The sequence below is a fragment of the Anomaloglossus baeobatrachus genome, unplaced genomic scaffold, assembly GCF_048569485.1.
Source record: "Anomaloglossus baeobatrachus isolate aAnoBae1 unplaced genomic scaffold, aAnoBae1.hap1 Scaffold_2721, whole genome shotgun sequence".
In the NCBI taxonomy this organism is placed as follows: Eukaryota; Metazoa; Chordata; class Amphibia; order Anura; family Aromobatidae; genus Anomaloglossus; species Anomaloglossus baeobatrachus.
The window spans coordinates 38,109-56,380 of NW_027442225.1; the positions used below are offsets into that span (position 1 = coordinate 38,109).

At 41.9% G+C, this 18,272-nt stretch overlaps 1 protein-coding gene across 3 annotated transcripts in view; it reads left to right on the top strand.

The window, feature by feature from the left end:
• LOC142265219 (uncharacterized) overlaps positions 1 to 18,272 on the top strand; it is a 109,844-nt gene that overhangs the window by 16,701 nt on the left and 74,871 nt on the right. Inside the window, exons 2-6 of one of the 3 annotated variants that reach the window (XM_075332272.1) lie at positions 12,275 to 12,379; positions 12,702 to 12,878; positions 12,961 to 13,084; positions 13,166 to 13,233; positions 13,435 to 13,537. In XM_075332272.1, the coding sequence (XP_075188387.1) occupies positions 12,302 to 12,379; positions 12,702 to 12,878; positions 12,961 to 13,084; positions 13,166 to 13,233; positions 13,435 to 13,537 (550 nt within the window). In that variant the 5' untranslated portion in view covers positions 12,275 to 12,301. The remainder of the gene's footprint in view (positions 1 to 12,274; positions 12,380 to 12,701; positions 12,879 to 12,960; positions 13,085 to 13,165; positions 13,234 to 13,434; positions 13,538 to 18,272) is intronic. The other 2 variants (XM_075332273.1, XM_075332274.1) reach the window with 2 other exon arrangements.

The following is an 18,272-nucleotide window of genomic DNA, read 5'->3' on the forward strand; positions in this document are numbered from 1 at the left end:
TGTCTTGCTGAAATATCCATCCCCGGCGTAACTTCAACTTCGTCACTCATTCTTGCACATTATTGTCAAGAATCTGCTGATACTGAGTTGAATCCATGTGACCCTCAACTTTAACAAGATTCCCGATGCCGCCATTGGCCACACAGCCCCAAAGCATGATGGAACCTCCACCAAATTTCACTGTGGGTAGCAAGTGCTTTTCTTGGAATGCCGTGTTTTTTGCCTCCATGCATAACACCTTTTTGTATGACCAAACAACTCAATATTTGTTTCATCAGTCCACAGGACCTTCGTCCAAAATGTCACTGGCTTGTCCAAATGTGCTTTTGCATACCTCAGGCGACTCTGTTTGTGGCGTGCTTGCAGAAACGGCTTCTTTCGCATCACTCTCCCATACAGCTTCTCCTTGTGCAACGTACGCTGTATTGTTGACCGATGCACAGTGACACCATCTGCAGCAAGATGATGCTGCAGGTCTTTGGAGGTGGTCTGTGGATTGTCCTTGACTGTTCTCACCATTCTTCTCTTGCCTTTCTGATATTTTGCCACTTCTGGGCGTAACAAGAACTGTACCTGTGTTCTACCATTTCCTTACTATGTTCCTCACAGTGGAAACTGACAGTTTAAATCTCTGAGACAACTTTTTGTACCTTCCCCTGAATAACTATGGTGAATAATTTTTGTTTTCAGATCATTTGAGAGTTCTTTTGAGGAGCCCATGATGCCACTCTTCATAGGAGATTCAAATAGAACAACTTGCAAGTGGCCACCTTAAATACCTTTTCTCATGATTGGATACACCTGCCTATGAAGTTTAAAGCTCAATGAGGTTACAAAACCGATTTAGTGCTTTAGTAAGTCAGTAAAAAGTAGTTAGGAGTGTTCAAATCAAGAAATTGATAAGGGTGCCCATACTTTTGCACCTTTCAAATTTAGTTTAAATGCAGATTGCACATTTTCTGTTAGTGCAATAAACCTCATTTCAATCCAGAAATATTACTCAGTCCATCAGTTATTAGATATATGAAACTGGAATAGCTGTTCCAAAAACCTAAATTGTTATAAAGAAAAAAGGTTAACATTAATTGGGGTGCCCAAACTTTAACATATGACTGTATATAATAAATTGGGGACAGTAAAGCAATGCAGAATGTGCTGAATATTTTTTCATAGGAATTTGGGAAAGTTATGAAATGTCCTATAAATGGCTGTTCTATTCCTGATCTAAGGCTACATTCACACACAGCGTTTTTCCTGCGTTTTTTGAGGATACGTTTGTCAGCTGCAAAATCAGATCAGCTTTTTAAAAAACCGCATCACCTGAAAGGTTTTTTGAGCTCATAAATGATGCATTCAATAGCAAAAGCAGATTAGAAAAACACCACACACTGACATGCTCATTCTTTGGCAGGATCCTCACAAAACGCTGTGCCTGAATGTCCTATCTTGTCACCCATTGCCTTTGCTGGATGCCGGAGTCACTGCATTTCACTGAACTATTTTCCCATCAATGTTTGATATGTTTGTGACAAGAAAGAAATTGTTAGCAAGACACTGGCAGTAAAAGATACTAAAGCTCATCACATCAGCCAGTTTCTCCAGGCCTTAGTGGAAAAAGTGCTGCAAGATTACCAACTCAAAAAAGAACAGGCTATTGTAACGGACAATGCTTCAAACATAAGTACAATTAAACTGATGAATGAGAGTAATGAACAACAGCTAGAAGAAAATGTAGGATTTAGTATGTGTGAGATGGAAGGCTACAGTGCTGCTCATGTAACTGAGGAACAAACAGATATTACAACAGAACAGCAAAATGATACTTTAGAATTAGATGATCTTGTTGAAGCTGCTTCAAAACACTTTCATATTCATCACATGCGCTGTGTTGTGCACACGCTGCAGCTGGCAATAAGTAATAGTCTGCAAGAGGGACCCCGGTTTCACACATTCGTCTTTTCGCCGGTTTGGCAGATGCGGCGCACTCCAGTACAGTGTATACAGTACAGTGGCAGCGCGACAATCGACGGTCACATGCTTTCACGTGACCAAAGCATGTGACCCGGAAGTTGTGGTGCTGCCACTGTACTGTATCGTACTGTACTGGCGTGCGCCACATCCGCCAAACCGGCGAAAAGCCGGATGTGTGAAACTGGGCGGACATGCTGGCAATCTGATTGGAAAAGTGAGGAAATTGGTTATTGCCGCCAGAACCCCTAAAATTGATTCCATCTTTAAGAGACGTGCTGGGAAAGGGGCAATTGTTGATCAAGCCAGTCGGTGAGGCAGCACTTATTTAATGACTGAGCGATTGCTTGAACTAAAATAATTTCTTATAGATATGGTGAACCCTTAAGTAACCTTAAATAAAGGTCAATGGATACAGGTGGCTGAATTGAAGGAATTGCTTAATCACCCATTTACCGTGACTAAAAAAATTACAAGCTGAGGATTTAACTCCTGGCATTTTCATAAGGGAGTGGAAAAACTTGCTATTTTGCCTGTCCCAAAGAGGAGGTTTAATCGCAGATGGCATTTCTGCTTCAATGAAACGGAGAGATACACAACTATTGGAAAATAAAATTCTTCTGGCAGCTGTTTATGTGGACCCAAGTCATCGTATACTGCTTGATGATCAACAGCTTACTATAGGAAAAGAAGCTTTGAGTGAGGTAGCAGTTAGGATGAGCGGCTAGAGAACTGCCAGGCGCAAGAGGACTTGGGGACTGACAGTGCTACTGCTGCCATATCTTCATCCTCGTCAGATGACTTTGACAAGTACAGTGCTGGCCAAAAGTATTGGCACCCCTGCAATTATGTCAGAGAATACTCAGTTTCTTCTTGAAAATGTTTGCAATCACAAATTATTTGGTATTATTTTCATTTGTTTTGCTTGCAATGAAAAAACAGAAAAGAGAATGAAACAAAAATCAAATCATTGATCATTTCACACAAAACTCCAAAAATGGGCCAGACAAAAGTATTGGCACCCTCAGCCTAATACTTGGTTGCACAACCTTTTGCCAAAATAACTGAGAACCGCTTCCGGTAACCATCAATGAGTTTCTTACAATGCTCTGCAGGAATTTTAGACCATTCTTCTTTGGCAAACTGCTCCAGGTCCCTGAGATTTGAAGGCTGCCTTCTTCAAACTGCCATTTTGAGATCTCTCCACAGGTGTTCTATGGGATTCAGGTCTGGACTCATTGCTGGCCACTTTAGTAGTCTCCAGTGCTTTCTTTCAAACCATTTTCTTGTGCTTTTTGAAGTGTGTTTTGGGTCATTGTCCTGCTGGAAGACCCATGACCTTTGAGGGAGACCCAGCTTTCTCACACTGGGCCCTACATTATGCTGCAAAATTTGTTGGTAGTCTTCAGACTTCATAATGCCATGCACACAGTCAAGCAGTCCAGAGGCAGCAAAGCAACCCCAAAACATCTGCCATGTTTGACACTGTTGTACCCTCGGACTGCAGGGCAGCTTGAACTTTTTTGCATGTTAGTCGTGGTTCTTAATCCACCATCCGCACAATCTTGCGTTGAAATATCTCGTCAATTTTCTTTTCCTTCCACATCTAGGGAGATTAGCCACAGTGCAATGGGCTTTAAACTTCTTAATGACACTGCGCACCGTAGACACAGGAACTTTCAGGTCTTTGGAGATGAACTTGTAGCCTTGAGATTGCTCATGCTTCCTCACAATTTGGATTCTCAAGTCCTCAGACAGGTCTTTGGTCTTCTTTCTTTTCTCCATGCACAATGTGGTGCACACAAGGACACAGGACAGAGGTTGAGTCAACTTTAATCCATGTCAACTGGCTGCAAGTGTGATTTTAGTTATTGCCAGCACCTGTTAGGTGCCACAGGTAAGTTACAGGGGCTGTTAATTACACAAATTAGAGAAGCATCACATGATTTGTCCACCCCCTTTTTGTTTGATTTGGAATTATATCCAATTTGGCTTTGACAAATTTATTATTTTTTTTTTCATTGAAGACAAATTAAATGAAGATAATACCAAAGAATGTGATTACAATCATTTTCATAAATCCAACCCCAATGAAAAAGCCAGCAACCCAACCCATATAGATCAACAGGACAAAGGGATTTTCAACCTTTCCAATTACCAGTTAAATCAAGGGGAAATCACATTATTGAAAAGAGGACTATCATTTTGTCCATCCAGCAACACCAATACATTTCGCCTTTTTCTGGATATAAATGAGTTTGTGCGAAAACTCACTCTACAGAGACACTTTATGATTCAATCCAAACAGAAGGGCCCAACTAAGAAAAACACTGATTGTGAAATATTGGACACATATGTACATGTACAGGTCAAAGGGAACAGGAACTTCTATCCTCACCATCACAGGGGTAACAATATAGAAACGTTCCATCAGCTATTACTCAAAGACATCAGAGAATTCCGCTGCCATTACAAACAAGACAACCTATCAGGGGAGGAAAGGATGGCTATAAATTCCCTCAAAAATAACCATAATTTGGTCATAAAGAGTGCAGACAAAGGGGGTGGGGTGGTGTTGATGGATAGAGACTGGTACATTAAGGAAGGGACAAAACAGCTGGAGGACAGTAAATATTATGAAGCCCTAGAAAAAGATCCATCTTGTGAGTATTTTCATCATTATAAAATCATGATTAAAAAGGCAAGTGAGGAGAGGATCCTAAACAAGAGAGAGAAGCAATATTTAGAGATCAAACACTACTCCTTACCTCATTATTATTTTCTCCCAAAAATTCACAAGTCCCTAACCAACCCACCGGGCAGACCAATAATATCTGGAATCAACTCCATCACGGCAAACTTATCACATTACATTGATTTATTTTTACAAAAATATGTGGGCCGACTAGACTCCCATCTTAGGGACTCTTCTCATTTAATCAGCCTTCTTAAAACACTCCCCGCAACTCCCAACTGCCTGTTCTTCACCCTAGATGTATCCGCACTATATTCAAATATAGACCATGGGCTTGGGTTGAAGAGTGTGGACTCCTATTTGGCTGCGGATAACACCCTCCCATCTCCACAGAGGGAGTTCATCCTACAATCTATTGAGTTCATACTAAACCATAACATTTTCACTTTTGAGGGCAATATTTACCGTCAGTTGAGGGGCTGTGCGACGGGGACGAGATTCGCCCCGAGTTATGCTAATTTATACATGGGGTGTTTCGAGTCCCTCCACATCGCACGGTCCCCTCTAGCCATGGGGAACATAACCTTCTATCGCAGGTTCATAGATGACCTGTTTTTTATTTGGTCAGGGTCCGAGGAGAGTGCGGTAACCTTCATCAACTCACTAAACCAGAATGAGTGGGGACTAAGTTTTACAGCCACTATCTCCCGAGACTCTATCCAATTCTTGGATCTAAATATCCAATTCAATGAAACATCCACCATTGAAACTTCAACTTTCTTTAAAAAGGTGGATGTCAACAGTTATCTAGAGTTTTCCAGCAGTCACCTTCCCACCTGGATCAGGAATATTCCGTACGGCCAATACTGGCGTATTAGGAAGAACTGTACGAATGTGGAATCCTTTAGAGCCGAAGCCAAAATATTACGGACCAGATTTAGGAGCAAAGGCTATCCTAGTAAAATATTGGCTGATGCCTTTCAGAAAAGTTCGAAATTGGATCAGGACAAGTGCCTGTCCAAGATTGAGGAAAGGGGCCTGGAGGAGAGTAGGGCAAACACTGGTTACAAGAGCTGCCTGGTAACCACTTACACTGATTCATACAGAAAGGTAAAGGAGCTGGTAAGCAGATATTGGTATATCCTGAAAAATGACAAAATTCTCTCGGGGATCCTACCCAATAAACCGAAGGTAGTGTTCCGTAGAAACAGAAATTTAAAAAGCATGATTGCCCCTAGTAAAATATTTAATGAGAAATCTACCGTGTCCCTGAAGGAGTCAGACATCAAAAAACCAGTAGGGAATTTCCGCTGTGGCCAACCAAGGTGCCTATGTTGTAAAACACTGAAACAAGGTACACATTTATTCAAGTCCAACATCACGGGGGAAGAATTTTCTATAAAGCAACACCTTACCTGTACCACCTCCTATGTGATCTATCTGTTGGAATGTCCCTGCGGCCTACAATACGTAGGTCGTACAACACAAATGTTACACAACAGGCTAAATGGTCACAGATACAACATCCACCATGGTCTACTTACACACAGTCTATCAAAACATTTTTTGTGTGAACACAATAAGGACAGTGACACCTTTAAAACAGTAATCATTGAAGAAATCATGACAGATAATATGGACAGATACTGGAAGCTAGTGGAGCGGGAATCCTTTCGGATATTTAAACTAGCCACCCTACATCCTGAAGGTCTAAATATAATGACGGAGCGAGTAAAATAGGTCTAAATAAGAGGGATCAGAATACCATTACAGAAAAAACCTTAATTTGAAAACTCATATTTGAAAATCATTAATTCAATATTTAACCACCCAATCCCCACATTGTTGCATAGGGAATGAACTATTTATTATACCTCTTTTTTTTCCCTATTTTGGTTTCATTTTCCTATTTTTTTCCTCTTTTTTTTTTTTCATTTTTCCTTTTTTTTTTCTCTCCCTCTTTTGGTTTCATTTTCCTCTTTTTTCCCCTTTTTTTTTTTTTTTTTTTTTTTTTTTTTTTTCCCTATTTTGGTTTCAATTTGTTTTCACTTTCCTCTTTTTTCTTCCCTCTTGGACCTTTTTTCTCTTTTTTTTTTTTTTTTTTTTTTTTTTTTTTTCTTTCTTCCCCTCTTGGTTTCGTATTTTTTTTTTTTTCTCATTCCCTCTTTTGGATTCATCTTTCCTTCCTTTTCCAATCCTCCATTTTCCCCCTTTTATATTCTTATACTAACTAATTATAATTTTCTCCATATGAATTTGCCCTATTTTTAACGTATATTGGTATGTCAGCTCCAGTCAAATAATTTAATTTGGTCTCCGATGGGGAACATTTTTATCAAAAGTTCCTTTCCAATTTATTTTTACATATATAGCTTTTTAATCTTTCCGAAAGAATTTTTTATCCAAAAGTCTTTTTTATGAAAATTCACATGGAAAATCAGTTGGGTCTCTATATTGATTTTATATCATCGCTTTTTTAACTAACAGTAACCTTCCTGTTTTTTAGTCACTCCCCATATTGCCAATATGGCATCACACATGCATTGCACCAAATGGAGGCAAAATACACATTTATTGTCTATTATCAATGTTTTTAATGCACATTTTATTTCATTATGTATTGGTGAGAGCCTTCCTAATCAACTAATTGTCTGAATGATCCCACCCCGATGGGGATTCAATCTGATTAAGGGAATAAGGATTCTCTTTTTTTTTTTTTTTTCTCTTCATCCAGTTTGTGTATTTAAGATTTGATTTTCCTGCATTTTACTGCTACCTGAGGAAGGGGGAGGTTGTACCCCCGAAAGGCGTAGTGGCATGTAAATAATTAATAAATCTACATCCCAAATAACCTTATCACTACCTTTCTGAGCAGCGCAGCGAAACCGTGCATTTTTTTTTTTTTTTCCTTACAATCATTTTCAGGAAGAAACTGAGTATTCTCTGACAGAATTGCAGGGGTGCCAATACTTTTGGCCAGCACTGTATTTGGATAACATGGAGCAGGCAAAGCGTTGCCGCAAGGAAAAAGATGTGACTCTGTCTCCAATAGCAGCAGATTGACCAGATTTCAGTAACATTTTTCACTTGCTCTCAAAGAAATAGAAAAATTCAACTGTTCATCAAAGCTGACTGTGCATGAGGCAATTCCTTTATACCCGGAAACTGTTAGAGATGTTCCCATGTGGTTACGGCTTTGCCTCCAACCAATGTTACTGTAGAGAGGTTGTTCTCTAGCCTTAAAATTATTAGGTCAGATTTGAGGTAATCTGCGAAGGAGGATCTGATGGAGGCAATTCTATTTCTTACAAAAAATTCATGGACTGCACAAATGTTTAGTATGTTTTTTGTTGAAAACTGTTTTTTGCCACTTACATAGTGTATTACATAGTGTTATATATAACACATATATGTATATATATATATATATATATATGTGTTATATATAACACTATGTAATACACTATGTAAGTGGCAAAAAACAGTTTTCAACAAAAAACATACTAAATAACATTTAGTATATTGCTTATATTTAAGTGAAACATTTATTGTGCAATGTGAACATCCGAAATTTAATAATGTTTATGATACAATAATCAAAGTATTTGGATAGAACATGAAATATATTTAATTGGAATACAACTTTAGAACACAAAAAACTAATAAATTTGTAAATATGTAATATATATATATATATATATATATATATATATATGCACACAACAAGATATATATGCAATCTACTGTATATTACATAGTGTATTACATTTTTACAATTTATTACAGTTTGTGTTCTAAAGTTGTATTCCAATAAATATATTTTGTTCTATCATAAAAATGATTAAATGTCTGATGTTCACATTGTACTACAATACATTTTTCACTTAACTATACGCAATATATGTGAGAGTCGCAGTCGGTGCAAGGGAAATTGATGAGTCGGAGTCGAAGGTTTGGCTTACCGACTCCACAGCCCTGCTAAAAAGATGTGTTTTTAAGGTGCTTCTGAAGCTGCGTAAGTTGTGATTCATCCTAACTTCTTGGGGTAGAGCGTTCCAGAGGATTGGTGCAGCTCGGAAGAAGTCTTGGATTCGGGAGTGGGAGGTTCTAATTAGTGTGGATGGTAGTAGAAAGATATTTGCAGAGCGTAGAGAACGTGTGGGGAGATAGACCGAGAAGAGGGTGGAGATGTAGGGGGGTGCCGTACTGTGGAGAGCTTTGTGGGTAAGAACAAGCAATTTGAATTGAATCCTGTGATATATGGGCAGCCAGTGCAATGACTGGCACAGAGCAGAGGCATCTGAGTAGTGGTTAGCTAGATAAGTGACCCTCGCTGCTGCATTAAGGATGGACTGTAGAGGAGAGAGTCTAGTTAGGGGGAGACCAATTAATAGAGTTACAGTAGTCAAGGCAAGAGTGGATCAGGGTCACGGTGAGTGTTTTTGTCGTTTCCATTGTGAGAAAGGAGCGGATTTTAGAGATGTTCTTGAGGTGCAAGCGGCAGGAGCGGGCAAGAGATTGTATGTGGTAGATGGAGAGATCAGTGTCAAGTATAACACCCAGACATAGGGCCTAATGCCTAGGACGTATCGTTGTGCCACACACAGAGAGGGAGATGTCAGGATTAGGAAGGTTGGAAGACGGAGGGAAAGAAGAAGTTCAGTTTTGGAAAGGTTAAGTTTCAGACAGAGCACTACACATGAGGGAGGACGGACCCCGCACTACACATGGGGAATTGGTGCAGCTCGATGCTCCTTGTAGTGAGTGGAGAAGGAGACGTCTTCTGGGTTTATTCTTGGTCTGGAGATCCTCCGTTATTATTATTCTTGTGCTGTATATTATCTTCTATGATTAGTAACTTTCTGTTTTTTATTATTTAGTTCTATGATTTCCAGTTTAATTTTCCTTGCAGAATTTATTTCCCAGAATGCCTCACCTGAATTATACTGGACTTTCTGTCACTTGTAGTTCTGCAGCCGACAGAGCAGGGTTATCTGTGCTGTTTTGACCAATGGATCCTCCACGTTCCCTGTTATCTTCCCTCCTTGTTTCATCTTCTAATGCTGCTTTCACACATCCAGTTTTTGCCGTGCTGCAAATTCCGGATTCCGCCGGATCCGTTTTTTTCGTCATTGTGCCGCATGGCCCCACGTTTCATCCGGCGTGCGCCGGATCTGGTGTAATTTGTTGGTCTGGTGGCCGGAAAGGACGCAGCATGGAACGTTTTGTCTTCTGCAAAAAACGCATTGCGCCGGATCCGGCGTGTTGTATAATGAAAGCCTATGGGCTATCCGGCGTCATGCATTTTTTAACGAATCCGGCAAACTATTCCAGTTTTTGTAACTGAGCTTGCTCTATACAGTATTCATCAGTATTGTAAACTCAGTTCTGGTCGGAAAAGTCTCTGTCTCTTTCTCTCTGTCTCTTTCTCTCTGTCTCTTTCTCTCTGGTCTCTTTCTCTCTGGTCTCTTTCTCTCTGGTCTCTTTCTCTAGGGTCTCTTTCTCTCGGGTCTCTTTCCCTCGCGTCTCTTTCCCTCGCGTCTCTTTCCCTCGCGTCTCTTTCCCTCGCGTCTCTTTCCCTCGCGTCTCTTTCCCTCGCGTCTCTTTCCCTCGCGTCTCTTTCCCTCGCGTCTCTTTCCCTCGCGTCTCTTTCCCTCGCGTCTCTTTCCCTCGGGTCTCTTTCCCTCGGGTCTCTTTCCCTCGGGTCTCTTTCCCTCGGGTCTCTTTCCCTCGGGTCTCTTTCCCTCGGGTCTCTTTCCCTCGGGTCTCTTTCCCTCGGGTCTCTTTCCCTCGGGTCTCTCCCCACTCTCTCTCGCCCCACTCTCACCCACCCCCAGCTGCCCATTTGTACCCAGCTGGGAACCATAATAATAGGGAAGCTGATTTTTTAATTATTTTATGAATTTCATGAAATAATAAAAAAGACATGGGCTTCGCCTAATTTTTGTGTCCAGCCGGGTACAACTAGGCAGCTGGGGATTGGAATCCACAGTGCAGGGTGGCCCAAGCTTTCTTCCCCCCCCCCCCATGCAGCGAATTGCAGTCTGCAGCCACCCCAGAAAATGGTGCGTTCATTGAAGCGCCATCTTCTGGCCGGGTGGCTTGCTGGGTAATAATGGGGTTAGGGCCAGTTGTGTATTATCAGCTGGCCCTAAGCCCAAAATTCAAGGTGTTACGCCAATATTAGACATGGCCACCATGAATTTCTAGTAAAGATAAAAATATTTTTCTGTTGTGTGTGTGTGTGTTTTTTTTTTTTTTTAATTAGAAATAAAACAACACAATTAGTGACTCCATCTTTATTGAACTAAAGAACCCCCCCCCCCCCTCCAACGTAGTCCAGGGTCGAGGGTCCCGCGATGTCCAATCCAGATCCAATATCATCTGATCGGTTTGCCGGAAGGAAGGCAAACCAATCAGATGTATCAAGATAAAGGACCTGAATCACGACACATAAGCTGATTGTTTAAAAGCAGTTTATCACTGGAAGTCCCAGAGAGGGGTCATTTAACATTTCTACCTTTGGAATCCAGAGACGGGTCGAATGACATTCTTTTGTTTACACTCTCTTACAAGACCTTTTGTTGAGGTGGATCAACACAATTGCTCCCTGCAGATTCCTCAGTCAATGGCCACATTTACAAATGAAAGGATGCTAATTGGAGCCATCAGAGTTGTCAGTTTGGACTAAGGGTCATTTGACCCTCTTTCGGGACTTCAGGGGGGAGCTCGAAATTTTTGGGACTTCTAGTGTTACAATCAGCTGATGCATCAGTAAAAAGAAATAAACTATACTCAATTGTGCAGACTCCTGTCCCATCGCTCCAGGACCCGCCGGTAATCAGCTGATGCGGTCAAGTAACCGCGGTCAGGTGACCGCATCAGCTGATTACCAGCAGGTCCTTGAGCGATCGGACATTCTGCGGAAGTCTGCAAACACGTGAATGTGAATATTAAAGAAATCTCTCTCTCTACTATTTGTCGAGAGAGATTTCTTTAATATTCATATTCACCTGTCTGCAGACTCCCGGGAAACGTCCGATCGCACAAGGACCTGACGGCATCAGCTGATCGTTTTAGTCCAGCAGTGAAAAGCCGGTGACCACATTAGCTGATTACCAGCGGGTCATGGAGCGATCAGACGTGAGTCTGCAGACAGGTGAATATAATTATAAATCTCTCGGCAAATAGAAAAACGGATCCGTTTTTTTAACGGATTCGTTGCATTCGGTTGTACACATTCTGCGACGGATCCATTGCATCAGGCACACACCGGATTGTGCCTGACAGAAAAAAAACGGATGTGTGAAAGAAGTCTAATAAAAGAGAGTAGTAAGGTTTCCCGTATGGCCGGTTTATGATTTTAACCCCATTAAAGCTGGAAAATGTTAGGACCAAGGAGAACGTGTTGGAGTAGTCCGATCTGCTGCACAGTCTCCTCAGATCGGGTTCAATCGGCGCCGGCAGAGAAGAGGGAAGACTACATCTGCACTGTTATATCTTCTCACATGATTTCCCCTCATTATCTACAGTTAATTTGTGTTTTTCCCATCATCTCATCCTCTTTACAATAAAGAATCTTTTTTTTGTTTTTATTTATTTCTAAACTAGAGACTTTTTTTGATTGTCCCAAGAAAAATGAATCAGGACAAAGACCAAATTATGGAGAAGATATTAACCCTGAGTCTGGAGATAATCTTCCATCTTACTGGAGAGGTGAGAGGTTCTGATGTCATCACATTACATCATTATCTATGGGAGTAACAGAGGATAGGACCGGGGAGGTGAGAGGTTCTGATGTCATCACATTACATCATCTATGGGGATAACAGAGGATATGACCGGGGAGGTGAGAGGTTCTGATGTCATCACATTACATAATTATCTATGGGAATAACAGAGGATATGACCGGGGAGGTGAGAGGCTCTGATGTCATCACATTACATCATTATCTATGGGGATAACAGAGGATATGACCGGGGAGGTGATGGACTCTGGAAATGTCTGTAGTGATATTATTAATGTCTCCACACTCAGGATTACACAGTAGTGAAGACCTCTAGTGATTGCTGTCAGGCCCCTGTGTCTGAAGGACGGGGAGGAACCCTGAGCCCAATCCCGGGGCCTCCACCTCACCCCCGGATACATGAGGATATCCATGACCAGAAGATCCTAGAACTCACCAACAAGATGCTTGAGCTGCTGACTGGAGAGGTGACACTGCTGGGAATGCTGGGACATTATACAGGACGGCACTGGAGGATTCTGGGTGATGACGGTATCATTGTGTTGTCAGGTTCCTATAAGGTGTCAGGACGTCACCGTCTATTTCTCCATGGAGGAGTGGGAGTATCTAGAAGGACACAAGGAGCGGTACAAGGAGGTGATGATGGAGGAGCCCCAGCCCCGCACATCATCAGGTAATAGACAGGACTGAATACACCCGGCCTATAATTATCTGTATGTAATAATGATGTCCGTCCTGTCTGTGTCTCCTGCAGGTCTCTCCAGTACGAGGACGACCCCAGAGAGATGTCCCGCTCCTCCTCCTCCTCCACAGGATCCTCAGGTAGATGGAGATCTCCCCTATGAGGTGTAGACGGCTGTGACCTCCTTGTGTTCAGTCTTGTTTTCTCCTCCAGTATTAGATGTTTTATACTTGTGTAATGAGAGCGGTGGAGACGGCAGGATCACAGCTGACCACAGACCTCACATGTCCGGATCTTATCTCCATTATTCCCGGGGACTTTTACAATATTTTGTTTTGCAGCTTTTGGATCCGGATAAAGATCTGAGCAATATTAATTCTCCAGAGAGAAATGTGAGGGGCGATCAGCGGAGTAAAGAGGGGATTCCTACAGATCACTGCCCCGGTGAGTACAGACCACCCAATAACACACAAGTCACACATTCCTATTTTCCGCTCTTTGCTGTGTCAGTTTCTCCAGCGGTATATTAACCCTTCATGTAAAATACACATGAAATGTGAATGAATCTGTGATCCCGGTGCAGGTGATAACACAGGATGTGCAGTTATGTTATAGAGGAGAAATACAGCTGGACATGAATTCTGCCGATGTGAGCGAGGACGAGCTCCAGCTCTTTCCTATTATCCGCTGTCAGGGCTGATGAGGGGTTTCTCCAGTTTAGGGACTGAGAATCCATTATCTCCTATTACATTCATGTCAGTGTGTGACAGATACAGAACATGGAGACATAAAGTTAGGGTCCAGTGTGTTTTAAAAAATTATTTAGGGGGATGTGACCTGGCTATGGAGAAGTGAAGACACGCGGTGTCTCGGTTTCTGCCGCCGGACCAAATATCAGCAGATCCACGCAGCCTACAGATCCAGAAAGCAGACTGAGAAAGGGCAGAACAGAACGCAAGGGTGCAACACTGGTTACTCTCAGCACTTTTTCCCCAGGCCCAGACTGCTAGAAGCCTCCAAGGGACTTCTAAAATGGCAGCCGCTGATCCACACGGTGAAGCTCTGGCTCATACCTGTGCACAAGAAGCCGCAGTTACGTAGGGGGAGCCTCCTGCATAGCTGACACCGAGCAGCCAGACTCTACTCTGATGTATGAGGTGTCCAGGCATGGAGCATAAGAGTGTGGGTGTTGCAACATGGACATGGGCCTGGGACCCCAATGCCTTTTGGGTACAAGGCGGATCCCTCTTCTCCAACGTGGTCGGATGGTCGCACAGTGGTCTGGATTGCGACTCACATGGTCCCAGAGGGTCAGACACTACATAACAGGAGGATCCTTCCTGATGGGAGATGGAGCTTTGGGCAGGGGACCCCCAATAGTGATGTTCCTGAGAATGCTGGGTCATTAGTGCACTGCGTGGGCTAACAGGAGTCAGGGGTCCTGACTGAACTTAATGAGTTGCACACACGCTTAAATGCCGTTACCACCAGGGAGGATATGGAGGCCTATATTGTTGGTCTAGAACTGGCATACTGCATAGAACTGTCCGCCATGAGAGTGGCTGTGGAAAGGGTCGATGCCTGGAGTCAGCTACACCCGGTGAAAATCCAGTGCCTTGAAGACTCCTGACAAGCCCAGAGTTCCATATTGGAGCAACATTCCCGCCAGATACAGTACAATAGGAGCTACAGACAAAATATTAGGGTATGTGTCTTGCCAGAATCTGTTAAGTCTAAAGACCTTCCTTGTACACTACAAACCATCTTTAACGATATCCTGGGCAAACCCCCTAGCAAGGTGTTGCAACTACAACCCCTGGCAAAAATTATGGAATCACCTAGCTCTGAGGATGTTCATTCAGTTGTTTATTTTTTTTTAAAAAAAAGCAGATCACAGACATGTCGCAAAACTAAAGTAATTTGAAATGTCAACTTTCTGGCTTGAAGAAAAACTAAAAAAAATCATGAAACCATAATGTTCTAGCCAGTAACTGTTACTTTTCAAAACGAAACAGGGGGAAAAATTATGGAATCACTCAATTTTGAGGTAAAAATTACGGAATCACCCTGTAAATTTTCATTCCCAAAACGAACACCTGCATCAAATAAGATCTGCTCGTTAGTCTGCATCTAAAAAGGAGTGATCACACCTTGGTGATCTGTTGTACCAAGTGGACTGACATGAATCATGGCTCCAACACTAGAGATGTCAATTGAAACAAAGGAGAAGATTATCAACCTCTTAAAAGAGGGTAAATAATCACGCAATGTTGCAAAAGATTTTGGTTGTTCAATCAGCTGTCTAAAATCTGGACCAAATACTAACAACATGGGAAGGTTGTTAAAGGCAAACATACTGGTAGACCAAGGAAGACCTCAAAGCATCAAGACAGGAAATTTAAAGCAATATGTCTCCAAAACAGGAATTGCACAACAAAACAAATGAGGAACAAATGGGAAGAAACGAGTCAATGTCTGTGACCGAAATGTAAGAAACTGCCTAAAGGAAATTTGATTTACATACAGAAAAGCTAAACAAAAGCCATCATTTAACACCTAAACAGAAACAAACAAGGTTACAATGGGCTAAGGAAAAGCAATCGCGGACTGTGGATGACTAGATGAAAGTAATATTCAGTGATAAATTGCGAATATGCATTGGGTAAGGTGATGATGCTGGTACTTTTGTTTGGTGTCGTTCTAATGAGATATATAAAGATGACTGCCTGAAGAGAACATGTAAATTTCCACAGTCATTGATGATATGGGGCTGCATGTCAGGTAAAGGCACTGGGGAGATGGCTGTCATTACATCTTTAATAAATGCCCAAGTTTACATTGAAATTTTGGACACTTTTCTTATCCCATCAATTGAAAGGATGTTTGGGGTTGATGAAATCATTTATCAACATGATAATGCATCCTGCCATAGAGTAAAAACTGAGAAAACATTCCTTAGAAGAAGACACATAAGGTCAATAGTCCGGAATAGTCTGCAAATAGTCCAGATCTCAGTCCAATTGAAAATCTTTGGTGGAAGTAGAAGAAAATGGTCCATGACAAGACTCCAACCTGCAAAGCTGATTTGGCAACAGCAATCAGAGAAAGTTGGAACCAAATTGATGAAGAGACTGTTTGTCACTCATTAAGTCCATGGCTCAGAGACTCAACTGTTATAAAAGCCAGAGGTGGTGCAACAAAATACTAATGTATTGGAGTGTTTTTGCTTTTCATGATTCCATAATTTTTCACCGTTTTGGTTTTGAAAAGTAACCATTACTGGCTAGCTCATTATGTTTTCATGGTTTTTTTTTTAGTGTTTCTTAAAGTCAGCAAGTTGACATTTGAAATTACTTTAAGTTTGTGCCGTCTGTGATCTGCCTTTTTTAAAAAAAAAAATTAAACTGAATAAATGAATGGCATACTCTACACACTGCTCTTACTATTCCAAACCCATAAAATGCTCCACACTATATCCCCTTCACTGTGGACCGGTTTCTCTGGTTAACTCTTTCAGCCCTGTCAGTATACCTGAAGCCTAAGCTTACCTTTCCAACTAGGGAACTCAGGACTGGTAATTCGAAATCTAATGGCTGGTAGCACTGCGCCCAGAGACACACACACACACACACACACACACACACACGGGGAGCTTAAACATCCTACTACCACTATACATACGGTATAAACACATTATACATTGTTGTAAAACCAATGATGATGTCTTCAGGGGGTGCAGGTCGCAGACCAATCTTCTACACAAGCACAGGTTCACCTAAAACGGGTATCACACCAGCACGACAACCTCAATACAGCCCCGTGCTTTCCATAATGTAAACAAGAAAAAAATTGGTTTAGTGGCTGCTTAGCTCCATTTTCCTGACACAGGTTTCGCCCCAGCACAACTATCTTGATAGGTCCTTCTCGTTACATATATTTCTTCCACAGTCCACATAATTGCATCTTTCCATTGACCGATTCATTCTGTTAAATGTTTCAGAAATTTTAAGAAAATGTATTCAGAGGCCATCCACTACGTGTCTTCTAGGGTGTGTTGCAGTCTCTCTTTCTAAATTTTGTGCACCCTTGCACATTGTGGAACACCAGCATGGGCATGACCAGTACTTCGAGCTCTTTACCAGTTTCTTTCACCTGTATAATAAGCTCCACAGATCTCCTCTCTCGGTCGGAGATATTCTCTGATTTGTTCTCTGTACAGTACCCTCCAATTGACACGTTCTTTCATTGGAGAAGCTATCCATTTCTCTGGATACGGATGTGGCAGACATCGTCCCCAGGGGTAATTTTGGGGTTCGCCATTACACATAGTGGAACAGCAGCATGGTCACACTTGGTCCTACCCGGGCCTTCACCTGAGCTCTGTACCAGTTACCATCACCTGCACAATACGCTCCACATATCTCTTCACTCCCTTGTTGATATATCCTCTGATTTGTTCACTGTATAATACCCTTCACGGGACATGTTCTTTGATTTGAAAAGCTGTCCATCTCTAATGGTTGTGGATGTGGCAGAAGTCATCCGCAAGGTTGTGCTGAGTGGACACCGACACTTCAGGCCCCTATCATGGAGGAAGCTGGGTCCTCATCAAATACACAGCACAATGTCAAAGATTAATGTTACAGACCCTAAATGAATCTGTCGCTCCTGAGCTCAAACTGGCCTGGACACTGGGAGGGATAATGATAAAAACATCAAGTCTTTACTAAATACATCCAGCATACAAACTCAAGTTGTGGATTCTGTCTCTCCTAAAACATCGAGTAACAAGAAACCAAGGAAAATGGAAGCAAGTCTGAAGGTCATAAGTGTGTAACTCTAAAGACACAATGCTGAAAAACAAAGCTTCTGCAAAAAAAAATAGTTTAATTGATTATTGGAAAGAACCTTCCCAAACCCAATATTGCCATTTCTGTGTGGGGCTCTACCATTACGCCCCAGCAGCAAGGCCGCTGTCTTGGGGTTATATTTGACACCGATCTCTCCTTCACTCCCCACATTCGTTCGCTCGCTCATGTCACCTCCACCTCAAAAACATCTCTAGAGTTCGACCTTTTCTTACCGTTGACTCTACAAAAACTTACTGTCGCTCTCATTCATTCTCACCTGGATTATTGTAATTCTTTACTAATTGGTCTCCCTGTTACTAAACTTTCCC